The sequence below is a fragment of the Cervus elaphus genome, chromosome 13, assembly GCF_910594005.1.
Source record: "Cervus elaphus chromosome 13, mCerEla1.1, whole genome shotgun sequence".
In the NCBI taxonomy this organism is placed as follows: Eukaryota; Metazoa; Chordata; class Mammalia; order Artiodactyla; family Cervidae; genus Cervus; species Cervus elaphus.
In genome coordinates this window covers 50379944-50403729 of record NC_057827.1, presented here as the reverse complement: position 1 = coordinate 50403729, position 23786 = coordinate 50379944, and the positions used below count along the sequence as shown (strand labels likewise).

General features: G+C 35.9%; 1 protein-coding gene across 3 annotated transcripts in view; it reads right to left on the bottom strand.

Moving 5' to 3' along the window:
* Positions 1–13240: 13240 nt before the first annotated feature.
* Positions 13241–23786, bottom strand: part of MIPOL1 (mirror-image polydactyly 1) — a 284447-nt gene continuing 273901 nt past the window's right edge. For all 3 annotated transcript variants that reach the window (XM_043921650.1, XM_043921652.1, XM_043921651.1), the window contains one exon: positions 13241–14012. In XM_043921650.1, the coding sequence (XP_043777585.1) occupies positions 13946–14012 (67 nt within the window). In that variant the 3' untranslated portion in view covers positions 13241–13945. The remainder of the gene's footprint in view (positions 14013–23786) is intronic.

The window sequence follows — 23786 nt, the reverse complement described above, 5'->3', positions numbered from 1 at the left end:
ACTTTATCAAGGAGTGAAATTTCAAATTTTGGACTGTATGGGACCAAAATTGAACAATAATGCAAGAAGTTCTGATTGAAAAGCAAATTTAACCAAATAAAACAAACAAGTAACCCCTCCACCCCCAAAACTCTGCACTTTAAATTGATTATGATTAAAAGTTAAAATCTTCAGGTAGACCCAACGTCTCACCTGGTAATGGGCTCGGTGCTAGATAATTTGACATACAGTATATTTTATCAGCACTATTTTTAAAAAAGGTACTCAAATCTTAATCTTTCACTGCATGTATTTTTTAGAAAGACAGATTACATAGATGTTTATAAAACAAAAATATAGTTTGAAAATTTAGGCTTATTAACAAAAATGATTAAGTATTTACTTGTGCAAAGAAATATGAATAAGACTGAATTTTTGACCTCCAGAAGCTATATGCTAATGGGAGACAGCACAGGGGTAATGAAACAAGAGGAACCCTATTAACTGCCCTAATAGAGATGAAGGAAGACCTATAAATCATACAGAAAAGAGACTGACTTCTACTTGGTGGTGGGGTAGAGTGAGGAATTAGGGAAAGCTTCATGTTAGGAGGTGGTATAAAAGTGTTCTTGAAAGATAAATTAGATTAAACTTGTGAAGGGGATTTTGACTGAGTAGAGGACTAAAAATGGCCAATGAATTAAATAATAAAAGTACAGAGTAGGAACTAGAATGGAGAGGAACATAGGGTCTAAGGTATTAGTATGAATGAGTCACTTTCATTAATTTTCTTGCTGTCCAAAGAAAAACAAAATAACATATCAAAACTTTCAAGTATGATTTGGGCAATTAGTTCTTTTAGAAAATCCAAAAATGGGCCCAGAAAACCTTCCTAAAATCTAAAAAAATTAAAAATAAAAAGCACACACATGCACATTTCATTCTTTGATTATAGAAATGATAAAACCACTGTTTGTCTTATTGCAACTTAAAGACAATAATATCTGTAATATTTAGACTTACAGTATACAGGATAGCTATAATTCTTGAAAAAGTTGTTATAATTTTTATAAAAGAATAAATAAAGTAATTATATGATATGCTTGAGGTCTTCACTGAAAGGAAACTTCTGATTTCAAAAGATTGTCTTCACTTCTATTTCACAAACAAGATTACATATTCACGTTCGCCTGTCATCTAAATAAAAGCATGTAATTACTCGTTGTAGTGTGACCACAACTTAAGAAGATAAGATGCAAAAAGCAAATCTAATTTTGTAAGGTGGGAAGACTATGATGTAAGACATTACTAATTAGTGTGCATGCACATTCAAGTAGAGTAGTTCTTCAAAGCAGTTAACACTGAGACATTTTATGTAAAATTATTATATCGCTGTTCAAACTATATTTGAATTTTCTCCTCCAAAATTATCTTCAAAACTTGTTTTTAAGTTGGAAAATAAAATTCAGTCACCTGGCTTTTGTTTCAAAACAGTATGTTTAGAAGCAAAATGAAGCTTAGAGATTTAAAATCAAACCTGTCCTTAAGAAGCCAGTGTGTACATAATATATATAGTTTGAGAAACATTCTTTGTGACATTATCAGGAGGATCTTCCTAAGCAACAAAAACTGTTGGCAAGGAAGAAAAGTCCACATGAGACAAAGTCTATTTGCTGCGTTTGGCAGCTCTTACCTTTGCAAATATTATGTAATTTTGGTTTCTCAATTTTATGCAAAATTCCTAAGTTTTAAAATAGGCATACATTTTGAAACTTCCATTTTTTTTTCTTTTAAATAAAAGCCTCTTCTTAATTTAAGCTTTCTTAGGTGCTACCTTGGTTTATTTTTATTTTTTCATATATATCATAAAGGCTACTTTTGGGTGGGGTTCAGTTGGAATAGACAGGCAGCAGCATCTTACTTTCCTAAAGACGTAGCCTATGGTTTTATTTATAATGCCAGAAATGTTGACTGCTGCTGTTTTCCAAGTCTTACCTTACATGGAACCAGTGTTAAAAGTTCGTTAGCTAGAGCTTAACAACACAATGGCTGGAGGAATGGAGTTACCACACAAGTGTTTAAATTCCATGCTGGATCCCTAGCTACAACAGAGAAGAAAGTTCAAACAACAAAAACAGAGTTGCAAGGTCTGAACTTGTGTGTCACGGATACCTCTTACTCATCACCAGGCAGCTCTTATTCAGGGCAACCAAGCCCTCCCAAGCAACATGGTTAATTGAATAAGGATTCTGAACCTTTTGGCTGCAGATAAACCAAAGTGGCACATGGCTCATAACTCAAACATTTCATTTTAGGCAGCTGTTAGTTTTCTTGCCCAGGCTAATTTGGATTATTCAATCATTTTCTTTTCTTTAATGAAAAATTGCTTGTAGTTACTGGTGGGGACAAAGAGCTGCAATTATGGATCTTGGAAGGTAAATTTATTACCTACTCATTTTAATCATGTATACAAGTGATACTAAATTCAGAACATTTTATTAGCAGTATAATTATACCTCTGTGTGTGTGTGTGTGTGTGTGTGTGTGTGTGTAAATTTAATAACATTCAGCCCTGGCTACTGTTTCCTACTACGAGGGACCTGGAACCTCCCATAGTGAACAACTAAAAATGTTGTACAGAAAATGAGAAACATCTTCTTAAATGCATCATTACATTGGCAAGTAGGCAAGGAATACAGAGAGCAAAATCTAAGTACAACTGGGAACCCTTAATGGTATGTGAAGCATGAAGGGCAGGGTTTTTACCTTGAGAGCATTTGACTTATGATAGAGGTGAGGTTGAGCTCTGGTTTTCCATGGCCTCCTAATGGAGCAGGGGACAAAGTCCAGGGCCCACACACGAAGAGAAATCTTTAACTCAGACTATGAATGGAAGATAGAAAAAAAAAATCCCTTATGAATTTTATAAACACAAGCTAGGCTTCATATGAATTTCCATCCCAAATTATTATTTAAGCAGCCCAATAAAATTCAAATTAAGGTCTTAAAGTATGCTAAGGCCTGTCCTTATTCCCAGGCAGAAGCAAATGCAAAGCCTCTGTGAAGAAATCTACCTTCAATTAAGGCCTGAAAACTCCCATAGGAACTAATTCTAAGACATATAAGCTCATATTCACGAATCAGTAAACATCAAAAGACAAGAGGCAAGTTAAATGTAGCTAGCAGAAATAATATTAAAATTGGAGCAATAAATATTTGAGATTGTAAAATAGTCAGAAGTATAGAATTGTTGATCTTGTTTAGTTGCTAAGTTGTGTCTGAGCCTTCTATTATCACATGGACTGCAGCTGTCCAGGTCCCTTTGTCCATGTAATTCTCCAGGCAAGAATACTGGAGTGGGTTGCCATTTCCCTCTTCAGGGGATCCTCCCAACCCAGGGATTGAACCTGTGTCTCCTCCACTGGCAGGTGGATTTTTTAACCACTGACCCACCAGGTAAGCCCTAAATATAGAATAAGCATGTTTAAAATGTACAAGAAAATTAAAAAGGGGTTGAAAATATGAGACAGACACAAGAGACCACAAGAATGATCAGATTTGGGGATGAACAAAATACAACCCTGAAATGAAAACTATAATAATAAAAATTAAAAATGCACTGGAATTCTGCCTCCAGACAGAAGAGAGTCATTTGTGGCAGATCAATGCTTTGCAAGAACAACTAGTAAAGCTGGATGAAATACAAAACATATTTGTTTAAAAGTATCAGAGAAGGGCTGAAACAAAGACAGCTAGAGGAACGAAGACTCCAGAGGCGAGAACTGAGAGGTCCACGAATGGTCTGCAGCCACTCCTGCCCTGGAAGCATTTGCTGGCTCTGGGTTTGTCCTGGCAGAAGTCTGCTGTTAGAGACAAGAAACCAGCAGAGCTTTTGGCAATCTTTCAGGGTTGGAGTGAGAGACCTAGAAATCCACAGGGGCCAGAAACACATGCCTGGTTGTTGTTTAGTTGCTAAGTCATGCCTGACTCTCTGCAACCCCATGGACATCAGCACGCCAGGCTTCCCTGTCCTTCCCTATCTGCTGGAGTTTGCTCAAACTCATGGCCCTTGAGTTGGTGATGCCATCCAACCATCTCATTTTCTGTTGCCCCGTTCTCCTCCTGCCCTCAATCTTTCCCAGCACCAGGGTCTTTTCTAATAAGTTTGCTCTTTGCATCAGGTGGCCAAAGTATTGGAGTTTTATGCCTAGTTTCCCCTTGAAAGTATGTGGCAAATTCTGGGCTCTCCTAAGTGGAAGATTAAAAAAGCTCATGTAAGAATATCTAAAGGACTCAAGTGAAGATATTACTTTCACCACTGAAAGTCTAGTGAGTGACCCTGTAGGAAAAGAGGAAAACCAGAGAAAACTGAGCCTTATTCAAACTGCAACTCAGCTTCAACTCAGCATACCTGACTGGATTAAGGCGGACGTCAACTCAGTCTTTCCAATAGAGGAAAGGTGAAGCTCTCTCTAGTGGAAAGCAAAATTACCTGGGAGGCTCAGGATGTCTTACATTAAATCAACAATTAATAGGCATGCCAAGAGAGGACCATGCATCTAGACACCTAGAAACAAAACAGATATTAAAGACCAGGGGTGATTCAGATATTGGAGTTAGTAGGTATGGACTTTTAATTACTAATTTATAGAAACTAAGTTACTATAGTTTCTTATAGTTATAAGCAAAGGGGAGACAATATATTTAGAAAGATGAGTATTTCACCAGAGAATTGAAATGCACCAAAAACATCAAGAGGAAGACATTAAAAACCACAAAATCTGAAATTAAGAATTGAATAGATGGCTTTAACAGCAGGAAACAGGATTAGTGAAATAAAAGGTAATTTTGAAAATTTAAAACTAATGCACATAAAGAAAAAAAAAGGAAAACACAGAAGAGATATGTGGGAACAGTGGAAAAAAAACATATATATATAAAACTATATAGAGTCACAAAAGGAAGGAGAAAAGGATACTAAGCAAAGATTTCCTAAAATTGACAAAAGATATGAAGTCAGAGATTTAATAGATCTACAAACTCAAGCAAAGAACATCAATTAAAAAAAACTGCCAAACAAAATAAAACACCCTCCCAGCAAAACCCAACAATGAAAAAGATCTAAAAAACAATCAGAGAAAATAGACATTTTACTTTCAGAAGAACATTAAGACTGGATGGTTGATTTCTCAACAGGGGTGAGGGAAGCTAGATATTAAGAGGATGACATTTTAGAAAAGTTATAGGAGGACTTGAAAAATTGATGCTTTTGAACTGTGGTGTTGGAGGAGACTCTTGAGAGTCCCTTGGACTACAAGGAGATCCAACCAGTCCATCCTAAAGGAGATCAGTCCTGAGTGTTCATTGGAAGGACTGATGCTGAAGCTGAAACTCCAATAGTTTGGCCACCTCATGCGAAGAGTTGACTCATTGGAAAAGACCCTGATGCTGGGAGGGATTGGGGGCAGGAGGAGAAGGGGACGACAGAGGATGAGAAGGCTGGATGGCATCACCGACTCGATGGACATGAGTTTGTGTAGACTCTGGGAGCTGGTGATGGACAGGGAGGCCTGGCGTGTTGCGATTCATGGGGTTGCAAAAAGTCGGACACGACCGAGCGATTGAACTGAACTGAATACTTCTGGTCATGATAGAATAACAGGGACCATGTTTACCCTCTCCACCTTAAAAAAAAAAAAAAGCAAATGACCAACTAACCAACTAACCAAACAAAAAACAAAAGAAAAATCTCCCAAACAAACCAAAACCTCAAAACAAAAGGAAAAGACCCACCAAAAGCAAAACAACAACAAAAACAGGTGGAAATCCATGAATCAATGTCTCTGTACTTGGGACAAGAGGCAAACAGGACAGTGATTCCAGAGAGAAGGGGAAGAGATGGAGTCCTAAGATGATTCCGGCATATCGCACGGCGAGTTTACAGAGCAGAGTGCTGGAGGAGGACCAAAACAGAGCCTGGGAGCTCCCCTGAGTTGAGAACATAGAGTTGAGAATTGGGAGAGGTCAAGGTGGTTAGAATTTGCAGTCAGAGTACTAGAGAGGGTAGATTCTGGAACAAAAATTGCTGTACAGAAAGAGAGTGAGAACAAGTGGGCTCTGAAGAGCTACAGAGCATTCCTTGAGTCTTCCTTTGAGTATGGACCAGCATACCTGTGTAAGTAAACTACCAAGGCTAAGATTAGAACTTTAGAGAGGTGCAGGCAGAACAATGACCAAAACTCACACAATGGTGTGACTAGTCAGAGCAAACTCATACTGCACAGGGTATCAGGTACTCAGAAGGGGATTGCCTAAGCTGAGGGGGAGAATGGAGCCCTAGACTTAAGCTTCTCTCGTCCTACCTACTGAAGCTTAAAACCTACTAGCAAGGATCAAAACTGTTTCCAAATAATGTAACTGCATCCCTGAACACACTTCAAAATTTTTAATGAAAAACAAAAATATCTAACGCCCAACAAGATAAAATTCATAAGGATCTGCATCCAAAACAAGGTATCAAGCATACAGAGCAGAAAAATACAACTCATGACTGTATAGCACAGGAAAATAGCTATTATTTTGTGATAATTTTAAATGGAATATAATCTATAAATATTGAACCACTATGATGTACACCTGAAACTAAGATAATACTGTAAATCAACTATCAGTTCAGTTCAGTTTAGTTGCTCAGTTGTGTCCAACTCTTTGTGACCCCAAGGACTGCAGTACGCCAGGTAACCCTGTCCATCACCAACTTCCCAAGTTTGCTCAAACTCCATGTCCATCGCGTTGGTGATGCCATCCAACCATCTCATCCTCTGTCATCCCCTTCTCCTCCTGCCTTCAATCTTTCCCAGCATCAGGGTCTTTTCCAATGAGTCAGTTCTTCGCATCAGGTGGCCAAAGTATTGGCGCTTCAGCTTCAGCATCAGTCCTTCCAATGAATATTCAGGACTGATCTCCTTTAGGATTGACTGGCTGGATCTCCTTGCAGTTCAAGGGACTCTCAAGCATCTTCTCCAACACCACAGTTCAAAAACATCAATTCTTTGGCTCTCAGCTTTATTTATGGTTCAACTCTCACATCCATACATGACTACTAGAAAAACCATAGCTTTGACTAGACCGACCTTTGTTGGCAAAGTAATGTCTCTGCTTTGTAATATACTGTTTAGGTTTGTCATAGATTTTCTTCCAAGGAGCAAGCATCCTTTAATTGCACGGCTGCAGTCACCATCTGCATTGATTTTGGAGCCCAAGAAAATAAAGTCTTTCACTGTTTCCATTGTTTCCCTGTCTATTTGCCATGAAGTGATGGGACCAGATGCCATGATTTTATTTTTCTGAATGTTGAGTTTTAAGTCAACTTTTTCACTTTCTTCTTTCACTTTCATCAAGAGGCTCTTTAATTCCTCACTTTCTGCCATGAGGGTGGTGTCATCTGCATATCTGAGGTTATTGATATTTCTTCTGCCAATCTTGATTCCAGCTTGGGCTTCATCCAGCTGGGCATTTCACATAATGTACTCTGCATATAAGTTAAGTAAGCAGGGTGACAATATACAGCCTTGATGTACTTCTTTCCCGATTTGGAACCAATCTGTTTTTCCACGTCCAGTTGTAACTATTGCTTCTTGACCTGCATACAGACTTCTCAGGAGGTAGGTAAGCTGGTCTGGTATTCCCATCTCTTTCAGAATTTTCCACAGTTTGTTGTGATCCACACAGTAAGGCTTTGGCGTAGTCAATAAAAGAGAAGTAGTTGTTTTTCTGGAACTCTCTTTTGATGACCCAACGGATGTTGGCAATTTGATTTCTGGTTCCTCACCTTTTCTAAATCCAGCTTGAACATCTGGAAGTTCATGGTTCACATACTGTTGAAGCCTGGCTTGTATCAGGCTTCAACTATAAAGTATCAACTACACTTCAATTAAAAAAAAAAAAACAACTTATGATAAGGAAATCAATAGAAACAGACTTGGAAATAGAATAGATAATAGAATTAACAGACAAGCACAGTATTCCAGAAGATAGTGTGAATCATGAAAAAATTAAGGAGATATGAAAGACATTGAAAAGACCCAATTTAAAATTTTAGAGATGAGAAGTTTATTTGTGAAGTAAAAGGCTCTAGATGGAATTAAGAAGAGCGCATTAGATACTGCAAAAGAAAAGGTCAGTAACTTTAAAGACAAAATAATAGAAAGTATTCAAAATAAAATGCCCAGAGGAAAAAGAAACACCCCTCCGCCACTGGCAAAATGAACAAAGAATGAATGAGCTGCAGGACAAGCTCAAGTGGCCTAATGTATATTAAGGAGCAGTTCTAGAGGGGGAGGAAAGAGTTTGAGGACAAATGATATTGGGAAAAAAAAGCCAAACATTTAAAAAATTGATGAAGATTATAAACTTATAGTCCAAGAAGTTCAACAAATAAGCACAGGAACATGCAGAAATTTGTAACACATCACAATCAAATTGGCTAAAATGAGTAATGAAGGTAAAATCCTTAAAGCAGCCAGAGGACATATGTACAGAAAACAAAAATTAAAATGACAGTAGGAACAAAAGCAAGCCAGAGACAGTAGAATAACATCTTGAAAATATTTTTCAAAAGGTTAACCTAGAATTCTATAGCCAGAAAAAAAACTTTTTTCCCCCCACAAAATGAAGGCAAAAAAAGAGAGACATTTTCAAACATACAAAAGCTGAAAGCATTAATTACTTACAGCCCAGCATTGTATAAAAGATACATACTTCAGGAAGGAATAAAATGGTAGCAGCTGGAAACTTGGATCTACATAAAGAAGACTACTAGAAATGTAAATACGTGGGTAAATATAAAATAATGTTGTTCTTACTTTTTAAATCACTTTAAAAGCAGTTAATTATTCAAAGCAAAAACAATATTTAAATTATTATTGTATACCTATGTAAAGGTAAAATGCATGACAACAATATCACAAAGGTCGTACATGGTGAGACAATTTTTTTAAACAGCAACATGACTGTTTAGATATTATCAGTTTATAGAAACTTTACCCCAACAATTCCTACTGCCCACCCCACCCTAGTCCTCTTGTAGCCATGTACCTTAAGCTTTAAATTCTAAGTTCACTACAGGTGACAGTGTGTTACATAGTCTGTTTATATTTACCTTATCTTGATTGAATAACCAAACACAACAGAAGCAATGTTCTTAGATTTCAGCTCTTGGTTACAGCAAAATTCCACACACAAATTCCAAAATTAGTAGAGGTGCTTTGTAACAGATTCGAATCATTTTTTTTATTAAGAGAATTTGATTGCTTATCTTAGGTTCTTTCTAACCAAAATATAATTTCTCTTTAATATTTTACTAGTGCCAGTAGTAAAGTACCTAATAAATTTGTCCATAATGATTTTTATCTTCATTAAACTTGTAAGATAGTCAGACACAGTTTGACAGTGAACTTAATCTGTTTCCTTACTGTAGTGTATTTTATAGGCATATTCAGTACAGTGCCTTCAGGACTGAATACTTATAAAAGCTTGATTAAATGTATAACTGTATTGAAATGTATAACATTTGCAGTAGAGAGCTTATATGACTGAAAAGTAAATATATATTTCAGATTTTGGAGTTTGTGCATTAAAATACAACGTTCTTAATAATCTGACCATCAAGAAACTGGTGACATCCAAAGTATCAGCATTCTCCAAAATGATGTTGAGAAAACAGTAACATTAAAAATAAGTATATTAAGATTTCTGCAAAGAAGTATCAATAGTACACAATAATTTAATGAGTCTTAAAAAATACACATTTATCACTGTCCAATTCTATTTATGAAATCCTACATTAAAAATAACTTCAACCTTTATCAATTTAACTTAAAGTACATAATAAAAAAGAAAAGAAAACCTTTTCAAAGAAGGTTATTCTAGTAAAAGGATTACAAAAAATCTGGTAACCTGAGATGCTATTCTGGAACGTATGCTACTAGTTCAAATGTGCAAGCTCCAACTTAACAAATGTTTAAAATATTTGAGTTTTAAAAACAGTGCCAAAATAAACCACATCTTTTCTAGAGATGACATATTTAGCTAAGCTCAAGCAATATAAATCTTTCAACCATTTCATGTATTTGTTTAAAAGCCTCAGAAACCACGTGCATTTGTAATAAAACGAACAAAATGCTGAAGTCACTGGAGCCTAACAATTGACTTATAAATCAATTTTTTAGAAAGCCGAAAATATTTATGTGTGTATGTGTCTGTGTATTTATATATCTATATATCTCTATATATCTCTCCCTGATGCTGGGAGGGATTGAGGGCAGGAGGAGAAGGGGACAACAGAGGATGAGATGGCTGGATGGCATCACCGACTCGATGGGCATGAGTTTGAGTAAACTCCAGGAGTTCGTGATGGACAGGGAGGCCTGGCGTGCTGCGATTCATGGGGTTGCAAAGAGTCGGACACGACTGAGTGACTGAACTAAACTGAACTGAACTGATATCTCTCTCAATATTACTAGATAGATAGCATAGCTGTAGATAGTAGTTATCAACACAATAATTGTCTTGTGAAAAATTTGGGTTCCATACAAACCATATGTGAGAAGACAAATGTATAGGACATCGCTATTTTATCATTACAATGCCTCACTTGTCAAGAGTATTTAAAGATAGAAACTTCACTAATTATCTTTAAAAATATACTATCTATAAAAATGGCTTTTTATGCAATGTTAATCAATATTAAAACTATAAAATTTTAATATTCTAACATTTTTGTCCAATAAAATAATTCTATTGGTAAATGATCTGATGAGAAGATTTATCAATTTGAATAAGGATATCTACAAAGGATCAAGTTTCTCACTGAAAAAGAAAGATATTTTAAATAATTTTAACACAATGGTTAAACATAATATAGAAGTAGAATGAAAGTTTCTCCCATATTATTAACTAATAACTTTGCTTTATACTTTGCTTATAACTTGCCTATAACTGGTTGTGTCTTTAACAGATGCTTCAGGAGGTACAGTGAGCCTTTAAGTTTAGACTATCATTTGATAGAAATATATTGTCAGGTTCTAACATCAAGCCAAATTAAAAAGAGTACAGAGGAACTCTGGTTATTTTTTAATCAACAATGAATTGTCACAATATTCCTAATTAGTGAAAGTAAGGCCAAGGTTGCTACTGTAACACTATAGAGATAGTAATAATGTGATGCTGTTCACATATGCAGCTCACATTACCGTACTTAATTCAAAGATATGTGCAGAAAATTCATACATATATGATAAAAGAAATGGCACAATAATAAAAGAAATTGCAACAGTTAGAATCTTTGATTTTTAATTTTTGAAAGTGAAAGTTTTGGAAACCTATGGTTGCATGGAGTTGAGTCATAAGATCTCAGCTGTAAGTCCCAGCCAGTTCTTGCCAAATTCCTAGCTCCATTGAGTGTGTTTCCTCATTCATAAAATGTATTACTAATACTACTACTAATGGTAATACTAAAACTACTAGCATCATTACCATTATCACATGGTTGACATATATATTGGTATTACAATTACTGTCGATAGAATCACATAAAAATGCAGATGAGAAAGGGCTTTGTAAATCAAGTGCTGCATGTTTGTATGATCTTTTCTGCTTTTCCTCTGAACTACTTATTTTTAACAAGGAAAAGTAAATTATGATTTCACTGTAGGAATTAGACTTGATGTTTAAAGTAAACTCAAAGCAACCTCTTTTCTGAAGTGTGGAACACTTCAGAAGTTGCGTTATAGTTGAATATATAGAGAACTGATCTTCAGCAGGCAAGATTATTCCTTTATACCCTCTTGCTCTGTCCAAAAAACATGTACTACTTGACACATCTGTAATTTTGTAGACAACTCATTTTCAAGGGGATGTGGTAATCTAGGGGAGATTACCTACACCGAGCAATAGTAGATGCTAGAACTATTTTGTAAATTTAATGTCAAGGTATCAAATTCTTTAAAGGTTCTGTATACTGATTATAGGAATTAGTTGTGCTAATCTGATTGGTTAGTTATAGAAAGAGATGTTTGGAAATTGTAAAATATCTTTATTCTACACTTTGTGTTTTATAAAGCCTCAAGCAAAATAACTCAATAAAGTTTCGTCTGTTATTCAGGAATAAATTGAAAATTCAAGTTACTTGCGATTTATTTGAAGAGGATTCAGGAATGGACTATTTTGTGATGAGAACTGTTTCTCTTTACTTACCTGCATGACTTGAATGGGGCTGTTCCTTCACATAGGGAGCTGTTACATGTTTCAATTAGAGCTAGTAGAGAAAACTACATGCATGATGGAACTATTCTAAATCTCTATAGTTAGATAGTCGCTGCTTTAGAGAGGCTACAATTCTCTTTAGGACTGTAGAATAAATCCAGTTAATTTTGAACCCCTATTCTTCCTTATTTTTCACATAGTTTAAGCAAAATTAAAATCAGGCAACATGAGTAAATTCTAAATTTGAATCAATGGGATGATTCTGTCAGTTAATTCAACGGGTTTAATAAGAAACAGATACAGCTTGTTTGCATCACAATTCTTTTGTCACCCTATGATAAAGCACCTTACATTTTTCTGCAGAGTAAAAAAAATTCAAAAGCATAATTTCCAATGGTGTACGCAGTAAATGATTCTGTACTTGTCCCGAAAATAGGCAATGGTAGATAATTTAGCTCAGTCTTAAAGATAAATTAAAAGATCATATGGACTTAGAAAATTTTTCACTTGCCTACTTAATTTTCACTAATTCCATCTCTACTTATTTATTTCATCCTATTCTGGTCATATTTATTTTCTATTTGCTTCTCATCTAGTCAATCTTAAAAAAAGATTTTTTCCTGTAGCTAAATACATGAATTTTAGTTTTATTCATAAAATTTTAAAAAGTAGGTTTCCTGAACCAAATCACAGGTTTACTTTTTCCCACAAGTCTTTATATTTTTCCATTATAATTTTATTGTATATTATAATTAGATTCCCCTCTTCTGTAACAAAAATTCAAATGACAGTCTAAATAAAGGCATAAAAAAAGGCATAAAAAAAAAGAATACTTCATATGTTTCATGGGTGCTTGCCTTTTCATGTCATGGTGACACATGCTAATTTTCAACCCAAAAGTATCCCACCTGAGTAGACAGACTGGGCAATTACTATGGCTTAAATAGAGTTTAGATCATTATTCAGACCCAACATTAAAAAATACCAACACCATGAATTTATAAGTACACATTAACAATACTTTCTTTTTATTGAAAACAGTGTGCATTATTTGTAGTGGAAAAAAATCATGCTTTGATTAATGTAATTTTAATATGCCAAGCTCTTATTAAAGCAAATTATACATTTGATTCTTGGTATCTATACTTAATATTCTTTAATACTAAAAAAGATTACATGCATATGTCGAAGGAAGACTATATATGCTTCTTATGTATGTGCTTCTCTTATTGGTTAGGAAATAAACTCTATATTGAAAAATGCATGTATTTGAAGTTTTGACCTAACACAGTGGATTAAGGTTTAGACAATATTTACTTTGCTGCATTTGACTCAGAAAGGTCCATATGTGAAGATATGATCCTGACCAACTTTACTATGTTTCTATAATGGTCTTCCAGCAAAAATATTTATATTAAATACAGTGAGATATAAAATAATTACAAATAAGCTGCAACTTTACAGCTATTCACTGGTAAAAGTCTGCAGTTAATACATTTGGATAAATAACTCAAGTCAGCAGCAAAGTGGTTAAACATTTGTGATTTGATTTTATCTCAGCTTGGAATGTGGTTGGAGTGTCCCACTTCTAACAACTGTTTGCTAAGTTAAGGCTTTAGTGTTTACACAGTGTTGAATGAAGCAGCCTGGTCACCAGATGTGATTGCTTCCCCAGACTGTCGTTTTTTTTTTTTTTTTCAGTTCAGATCACTGTCCTCATGGTCCCTGTTCCAATCTTCTTCCTCAGGACGTCCACCAGCCTTTCCAACCTAAGTTGAGGGCAGTGGGGTGGGAGGGGAAAAAAGTAAAGAACATAAAAAGTGCAATTATTGTCAGGAATGTTTTGACTGAAAAAGGACAGTATTTAGCTGTGACCGAGCACTTCTGGTCGTCATGTGAAGAAACAAAGCATGACTGTAAGTGAGAGACACGGGCGCAGAGTGCCAAGGATTTGAGGTTAAAAAAACAGCAAAAACACACACTTAAACCCCATCTTCAGATTGCGTCAGTTTTAGCGGCTACATGCAAAACATAAGCTACTAGTTTTAATACATCTACCTACTTGCATTAAAGTTATGAATGAATCACTATTATGCCATGACAAGATGGCATATTAAATGTTGAGCAGTTTCAAACCAATTTTTCACCCAAGAAGTGCATTTTTCAATACAGAAATACTATCATTCTTACACCTGTTACTGAGCTTAATAAGTGATATGTTGGTATACTGTATAATTGTCATGCATTACATTTCTTCTCTTTAAAGCCAGGTATTAGGTGGCTAGGTTGGAAAAACGATGTCTCAGTCTCATCAAAACAATTTAAGTATATAAAAATGGTTTGATGCTAATAAAACCAGATTTTCTCTACTACATTTTAAAAGTTTCTATTCCTGAGTAATATAAATAGGCTAGCACTGACTCTATATACTTCTGAGTCAAATATAAGTGATTTTTCAGTTGATTAAAAATTCTCCAACTAAACTGAAAATGGACTCAAAAGTTCAGAAGTCATTCTATAGGGTTCTTAGACTACTCTATGGGAGAGAGATCAGATTCATTGCATCAGCAAGAGTTTTGTGTCTCAAAAGATTTAGAGAATTAGATCATCAATTGCCTTTTTCTTACTATTTTCTTTACAGTAAGCATAAAACCTCAACCAAAAGTCTTGCTTGATGTCATACACACAGAAATCTTCTCTATAAGGGAAGCTCATACCCAGCAGCTTTCATATACACAATTCTCCCTCCTCAAAGACTGGTGAGCGACACAGTCTAGTCTGCTCCAGCTTGCCTCATTTATATGGATCCATGCATGAGGGTCCTTTGCAAATAAACACAGCACTGAGCCAGACACTACAGGAATGAGGGTATTCTCAGAGTCATACCCACTGGTTTAGATGGACTCATCAGCTGCATGCAACATTGAAAACAGCTCAAGTTAAATGGATGACTGCATATATCAAGAGTTCTGTTAACAGAAAATAGGGACATGAAACAATTCGGGGCATAAAAAAATCTCTGCTTTGAGAAATGTAGTTATGATCTCAGGGAAAAAGGAAAATCTTGCTTAAATTGATTACCACAATTTTCTCTAATGTAAATTTTACACAAGTATTATACAGACATTAAAACAGTTTTAAGCTAGTGATGCAAATACTTGAACTAGAAGATTTACTAGACAATTCACTGTACTTACAGATGACTCTGTATTAGTTGGACTTTCCCTAGTGATAAGAACCAGTGCTCTGTTATACTCTCCGAATAGTATGATTCCTAGGATCACATAGATTCTTTAAGACAAAGTTTCACTAAGGTGAACTGTGGAGGAGAGGGGAGAAAAATGTCACTGTGAAATTTTAACTACATTGTAAAATATGCTAATAACCTGAATTAATGGCTAACAGCTAGAAAACTTGTAGAAGCCAGTAGAAACCTTGATATGCCATTAACAGAATTTCTCAGCATAGACTAAAAAGTTAAGACAATACACCTATTTTGGGCTGCGCTGGGTCTTTGTTGCTGCGTGCTGGTTTCTCCAGTTGCCATGCAGGGGCTGCTCCTGCTGTGATGCATGGGCTCTGGAGAGCACGGTCTCAGTAGTGGCAGCGTGCAAGCTCTTTAGTTGTGGCATGCAGGGTTAGTTTCTCTGCGGCACGTGGGATCATAGTTCCCTGACTAGGGATTGAACCCGCATCCCCTGCATCAGAAGGCAGATTCTCAACCAGTGGACCACCAAGGAAGTCCCGAAAGATAGAAAATAGTACTTTCAGGTTAGTTAACTATATCTCTCTCCCACAATATCATTTGCTATTCTATTAAAAAAACTTCCTCATAATGTAAAAGTAAGCTCTAATCTGCATAGTTATTATCACTATGAATTATGAATCAATGGAATGCTAAATTACTGAGATGAGTCTGCGTTGTGCTTCTTTTGGTTTTTTCTTTACAGATGGACTCATCTTACTTTAGTTTCTTCATACATTAAGATATCCTTCCACTTAGAACTCTTACATCTTGTGACGGTAAGAGGTTAGGAGGAAATACTTAAATATCATGTTTTGCAATGTCTTTACTATATTTCAACAACTAGATCAACCACATTCTCAGTTTATCCAGGTTGAATGATTTAAGAAAATTTGATCTCAGAAACGAGAAAAATGTCAATTACAGCGTTTTGTAAAAGCTTGCTGACTTTTGAAACACAATGAAGCATCTATTGCTTCCTGTAAGGAATGGACTATACCTGCCAAACATGGACTGTGCTGACAGGAAGGTAAGTGTGTCTGTCTGTTGAACAACCTTGCAGGATCTGCCTGCAGGTTATTCTTTACTGTCCTAATCAATAATATCCTTTAAAAAATTATGTAGTTTAATAAAATAGGCTCCAATTGCTTTACATGTTGCTCAATGATAGCTTCTCACAAAATTCATGAAATAGGAAAAAAGTTAGATTAGAATTCTAGGATTAGAATTTCTCTCTTCTAAATGAAGAAACAGAAGCCCAGACAGAAAAAGAAACCCTTGTACAAGGTCCTAAGATAAGACAGTAACAAATGTGGGCCTGGTTTCCTTGTTCTTATTTCAAAGTCACTTCCACTAGCGTTTGGGCTAATAGAAAGCTACAGATTTTAGATTATAGGTTAATGTACTATTTATCTTCATAAGTACATTAAACTGTTTCCTCAAGTTATTACTTAAGTCAAATTGGTAAGCATTTACTTGTATATTTCATCTGCTAGTTTAGTAACACATTATAGGAAAGTAAACTGATAACACTGTATGTAATTAGGAAATAACACAGTTTATTTCCTATAACACAAATGCTTTGTGAACTTGAAAAATACATTTACAGCTATATTTTAGAGAGAAATTCTAGTTTTTTCTTTTTTTTTTCTTTTTTTTTTAAAGTATTTATTGGCTGCACCAAGTCTTAGGTGCGGCATGTGAGACCTTTCGTTGCAGTGCACAGGATCTAGTTCCCTGACCAGGGATCGAACCCAGGCCCCCTGCATTAGGAGCACAGAGTCTTAGCCACCAAACCACCAGGGCGGTCTCTCTAGTTTTTTCAAATAACTCCTCTTTTATATTTTCTTTATGTCTATATAATATGTACATACTACAATGAAATACATAGCTTTCCATCAAGTAGATGAATCATAAGTTATTTACCAATTTTCTGAGCTGGTTTACTTTCATTTTTCACTCAATGAACATTTTGATACATTTTAAAAGGCAAGTAATACTTAAGGAATACTGACGATGTGTCAACATTCTAAGAAGTACTTTATGCACATATCTAATTTTCAATACAACTCCATGGAGTAGATATTATCATTAGATGACAAACCAAAGCATATAGAAGGTAATCTGACCAGAGTTGCACTGCTATTGAGGTCTGAAGCTGGCATACAATGCAAGGTGTAATTACCACATCCTTGATCTCTCTGATGATGTGCTCCACTGCTTCCAAAAATACTGTAACTTTTAAGGTTTAGTTTTGATTTTTTATGGCCTTGGACTACTCTTACTGACTAGATAATTTTTTTGCAAAGTGAGAGAAAGTACTGAAAACAGAACAAATTCCTCGTCTTCAGTTGAATTGTAGTGAAGCAAAAATCTCACTATAAATAAACAAACTGTAGATCCCATTAAAAAATTTTTTTTAGATTTTTTTTTTTTTTTTGCTTTTTAGATTTCATTTTTGAGAGAAATTTTTGTTTTTTCTGTCAAGGTGAGAGTAGAATTCTTATTAGCAGGAGAATTTTCTTTTTAGAAAAAAATTCCATTTCTACTATTTAGGCAAGAAAATTGTCTCATCCAACATATCTGACTTCTGAATTATTATTATCTTTTTTCCCAAGGAGAAAGAACCAGGGAAATTCAAGAGAGATGGATAAAAATCATCCTTCCAGTAGAGAAAACAGCAAAACCACTAAAAATGCTTTGGGTTGTCCATTAGTATCAAAGGTCTTGCCCTCTTTAAACCATGGCAGCGGGACAAGAAAGAGATTTAAATGTAGTTTTTTCTTTTACTATTATGGCTGTTCTTCCTATGCTAGTTCTTAAATGTTGTTTTATCACCTTTAAACACTTTTTATGTTTTCCTCAAAAGATGTTATTTGTTCCCTTGATTTCACTTAAATGCTTATGGTACAGATCATCATCCCAAAACTCTCTTCTGAGTTTCACCCTCATATATGCAACTGCCTTCAAGATGGCTCCTCTTGCTTATTTCACAGGCATATGACAGTGAACATATCTAAAATAAAGCTTATTTCACCTCCCATGCATATTTCAGTATTTCTTATTCTGACTGCCATTCATTAACTCAGCTAACTTTTAAGTTGAAAAAAATTTAGAAAACCTTGGTTCAATGATTTTTTTTCTCACTGCAGCTTGGATCTATGAAAAGATTGTGATAAAACCACAAATGTAGACAGTGGGAAGCAATAAAAGGGTTTACCTCATCTAGTAACATCCTTTACATTTTAGAAAGATTCCCCCTGGCAAGAATATAGAGATGAGAAGGAGGTAAGTTGGCCTACAGGCAGGGAGTCCAGATAACTTCTCAGGAGCACAACAATGTGGATGTACTTATGGTCATAAAACTGCATACCTAAAAAGCTTATGATATGGATTTAAGTTCAATTGACGAACATTTATTATTTATTAATTATTTAGTAATTCCTATGAACTAGATACTATTCGAGGCATTGATTATTCAAAGACTAGGACATGGTTCTTGATCATAGGAGCAGTAAGGTGGAGAAACATCTTTATACGGTAATTTCAATCAGTTATTGGTAAATGCTGTAATAAAAGGGTAAGCATGGGTATTACACAGAACCTAGCTTGGGCAGGGAAAAAGAAGTGCCTGTGAAGGCTTTCTGATGATGCCTCAGTTAAATTTTGAAGGATAAGAAGGAGACAGTCGCCTCAAGAAGAGTGGATATGGAGAGGGGGTAGGATGGGAATATCAGACAAAGGAAAGAATATGTGTACAGGCACTGAGGTATGAAAAGCATGGTGTGTGTCAAGTCCTACCAGGAGGATGGTTTCACAGGTTTCTCAGGATCATGGAAGATGTTGGGAAATGAGACTGCAGTGGTTGGTCATGACTAGGTCTTGCCCTAGGTGGTAACTGAAGCCACAGGAGTGGATGGAAATGCTAAGAGAGACAAAAGAAAGGGGGAGGGGGGTGGGAAGAAGATAGAACCAAAATGAAATCCAATACTTAAAGGAAAAGGACTGACAAAAGAATTGGAGAAAACAGTCAGGGAAGCAAAAGATAAATCAAGAGTAGGTGCTGTCACAGAATGCAGAGAAGAGAATTTCAAGAAGAGAGTGATCAACAGGGTTAAATACTTAAATAAGATGCAAGTGACAAATGAACATTAGGAAATGATACCCTTTTCTGTGCAGCTTTAATAAAGCATGATAGAAGTAGGATAAAGCCTCATGGAATGTGAAAAAGTGAAGACGAAGTATAGGCTTAGCTAGAAAATATAAGATTTTGGGTGGAAACTAAAGGGGATTATAGTTGCAGGAAAATGTATGGCTGAGGAAGTCCTTAAAGAAACGGATGGCATGTGAATATGTTTACAGACTATAGAAGAGAAGACTGTAGGAAGAAGCTAAAGTAAAATGGAGGAAGACAGTATCTTTTAAGGAGGGTCTCAGAGAATGGAATCACAAGCACAACTTGCAGCATTATCACTAAAAATATGACTGGAAAACTCTTCCTTGGAGATTTGAGGGAAAGAGGTGCGGGGAATAGAGCTGTGGATAACTCTGTAGAGGTGGAGGCATTTAACTGACAGAACTCATCATTGCTAGATTCAATTTTCCCCATTGAGAGAGGCAGAGTTCTCTACTGAAAGCATAGGGTAAAGAAAAAGGCTGGGAAGGGGTTGGGGTGGGGGGGCAGGGAACAGTAAAGGTTTAATGGGACAAGAAAGGGAGGTGATATTGGACATGTAAAAGGAATGCTAGTGGGATTGATGGGCCACTGATATTGAAGTTTCTTTGCATGAAGGCAGAGGTTGGGGTAGAGAGGAAGACATTGAACCAGGCACTTGAAATGCACATTAAAGGAACCCCACTGATCTCACATTTAAGGAGATCAGTAGATATCACTGGAGAGGAGAGAGACATAGTGATAATTAAGCTGGATGGTATAAATCTCAAAGAAGGGAGGGTTTTCATGTGGATGCAGAAGGTATGAAAGTAGCAACAGGGAACCAGAGAACTCTTCTTTCTAGTCTACAGCGTATGGGGAAAAGACTGGTGTTTAGGGGGCTACAAGGAAAGAAGTGTCCTTGGTAAATTCAAGTTTCAGGTAGAATGTATGTGTGAAACATTCAGTGCAGAAGTTGTGGAAAGATGCAGTGTAGTAGGGCTTCCCAGGTGGTGTAGTGATAAAGAATCCTCCTGCCAATGACAGGAGGCAAAAGACATGTCCGTTCGATCTCTGGGTCAGGAAGATCCTTGGAGTAGGAAATGGCAATCCACTCCAGTATTCTAGCCTGGGAAATCCTGTGAACAGAGGAGCCTGGTGGGCTACAGTCCATGGGGTTGCAAAGAGTTGGATGCCACTGGGTGACTGAACAAGAGCAACCCACCCTCCTACGCATAAATTGTAAAGAATGAAACAAAAAGTTCTTTCTCAATCTCAGGCACACTATGTAACTGAAAGATACAGACTAAAAAAAACACAAATGCATAAAAAATATACATATATATACACATTTATAAATCTGTAAAGGCACAACATATAAATATGAACACACATATGTGCATAAAAGTATGTGTAAGAAATAAAGATCAATAAAAGAGAGAATAAAATGGAGAAGAGAAAAGAAAGACTATTCACACATGAAACAGAATGGAAAAAGAAATTGTAAGTAAAAAGGTGAATGCAGAAGTAGATGGGAGAGTGGGGTGAAAAGTCATGGTGAACAAAGTGGAAACAACTAGCAGAAAGTGGTGAGAATGGGAAGCTGAATAACAGTAACATGGTTAAAATTATTTCTTATCTTACTAGGAAATCAGTCTCCTTGGATCTTCCACTCATCTGCCTAGATCTATCCTTCATGTCATTACACTATTTGATTTCCTATATAAGCTGCTGCTAAGTCACTTCAGTCATGTCCGACTCTGTGCGACCCCATCCCTGGGATTCTCCAGGCAAGAACACTGGAGTGGGTTGATTTCCTATATGAGGTGGTCTCAAATGTTAAAAGAACTGCCATGTCCTTACTAGGCTATTTTTTTCAAGGTTAATATTTCCAGCTGTCAATGGTTTTGCATATTAAAGTTAATAGACTATCACCATATTGATTATTCTTTGCGCAGGTTCTTCAGCATATCTAGGTTTTTAAAAATATTGAGTCTGACCTAATAATTCAGGTTAATCAGTTAGAAAGGAAAGTGGTATTGATACTTCTCTTGATCTGGAATTTTACTTCCATTTGAATGCTGCCATGTTTCACTACTGGCTTACACAGAGTTTTAGTACAAATGACTCTATGCTGACCTGCTTTGCCTACCAATCCAAGCCAAGCCAAGTCTATTCTATCTTGGACATGGACAACTAATATTTTTTAATCAGTTGTTTATTGTTGTGTAATAAACCACCCAGGGCTTTCCTGGAGCTCAGATGATAAAGAATCTGCCTGCAAGGCAGGAGACCTGGGTTCGATCCCTGGGTTGGGAAGATCCCCTGGAGAAAGGAATGGCAACCCACTCCAGTATTCTTGCCTGGAAAATGCCGTGGTCAGAGGAGCCTGGCGTGCTACAGTCCATGGGGTCGCAAAGAGTCAGACACGACTAAGTGACTAACACTAGTACTTCTACTAAACCACCCAAAACTTGGTGGCTTAAAACAACAGCTACTTTACTTAATCATGCTAACGTGGGCTAGGTGCAGCTGGGTGTTCACTTGCCTGACAGTTGGTATTGACTTCTGGCTAGGACTTGCCTCTTACGGATCTCATGCCCAAGTAGACCAACCCAGGCTTACTTACATGGTGAGCATGCGTTAGCAAGAGCTGGGAACACGGGCGATTGAGGCCTTGTTCAGAAGTTGTACAACATCATTTGGTTTATTTTATTGGGTCAGAGGGAGTCACAGGCCACCCTAGATTCAAAGGGTGGGGGAATAGGCTTTTACCTTTGACAGGAGCAGCTGCAAAAAAAATTGTGGCTGTGTTGATCCTAAATGTTATATGATTGAAAAAACAAAGGCTATCAAGTGTAACTACATTTTACAATAAAACAAAGCTTTAACCTCAATCTGAATCTGTGATGGAGGAATTTCAGGTTATCAATTGATAGGTGTTACAAAAGACACATTTTGAAACTTGCAGTATGTCTTAAACAACACCCAGGGTGTGACTATCATCTCCTCAGATAAGGTTGTTTCTATCTGTTGTCAACTGGGTATTTTTTTGCTGGATCTACATTTATTTAAAAAAGAAAAGCAAAATAAAAAAGTTTGGTACATGCAATCAATATTTAGTTTTAAAAGATGTTACTAACCATTTATTAATTTGCTGATTTCTACCATAACTTTCAATATAATCAAATCTAATTCAATTCTTTCTTCCAAGTCTTTCTGCTGTGTAAAAATATTTTGTTTTTAGAATAAAGCATATAAGGAAATAATATGGATAGATTAATTTAGCTCTTCAGATATGTCATTATATCAAATACTATCATTCATTCATTCAGAAATACTTCTTGAGTATTTATTTTGTGAATGGCACCTTCTAAACAGCTGTGTTCAAAAGAGTTTTTAATGTGTCTACTATAGATGTGTGTTATATCAAGTTTTTTTTTTTTAACACAAAATCCTCTGTAAAGATGTGCCATAAAAGGAATTTTCAGCTAAGTTATGATACAATGAGTTCAGGCTATACCTTTTGCAAATAGTTCTAAGATTATAAGTATTGTGAACAAGAGGTGTATTAACAAGAAAATAATGAGAAAGTAGGAATAAGCTGTTCTTAGACACCACAATTTTGGGTCATTTAATTTTCTGTACTTTGTTTAGCTCCACTTTAATGTTAATGTATATTAACAGTAAGAAATTGTTTTTCACCTTGAAATTAAATAATAAACTTGGATTTATCTTTGAGATTAAACAGAGCATAGAAAAAACTTAGTACATGTATATTCAACTGCTTAGATTAGATATATGACATTCCTTATTCAATGTCACTAATATCTAAGGTGAAGTGAAAAGTGAAGTGAAGTGAAAGTGAAAGTTGCTCAGTTGTGTCTCTTTGTGACCCCATAGACTGTACAGTCCATAGAATTCTCCAGGCCAGAATACTGGAGTGGGTTGATTTCCTATATGAGGTGGTCTCAAATGTTAAAAGAACTGCCATGTCCTTACTAGGCTATTTTTTTCAAGGTTAATATTTCCAGCTGTCAATGGTTTTGCATATTAAAGTTAATAGACTATCACCATATTGATTATTCTTTGCGCAGGTTCTTCAGCATATCTAGGTTTTTAAAAATATTGAGTCTGACCTAATAA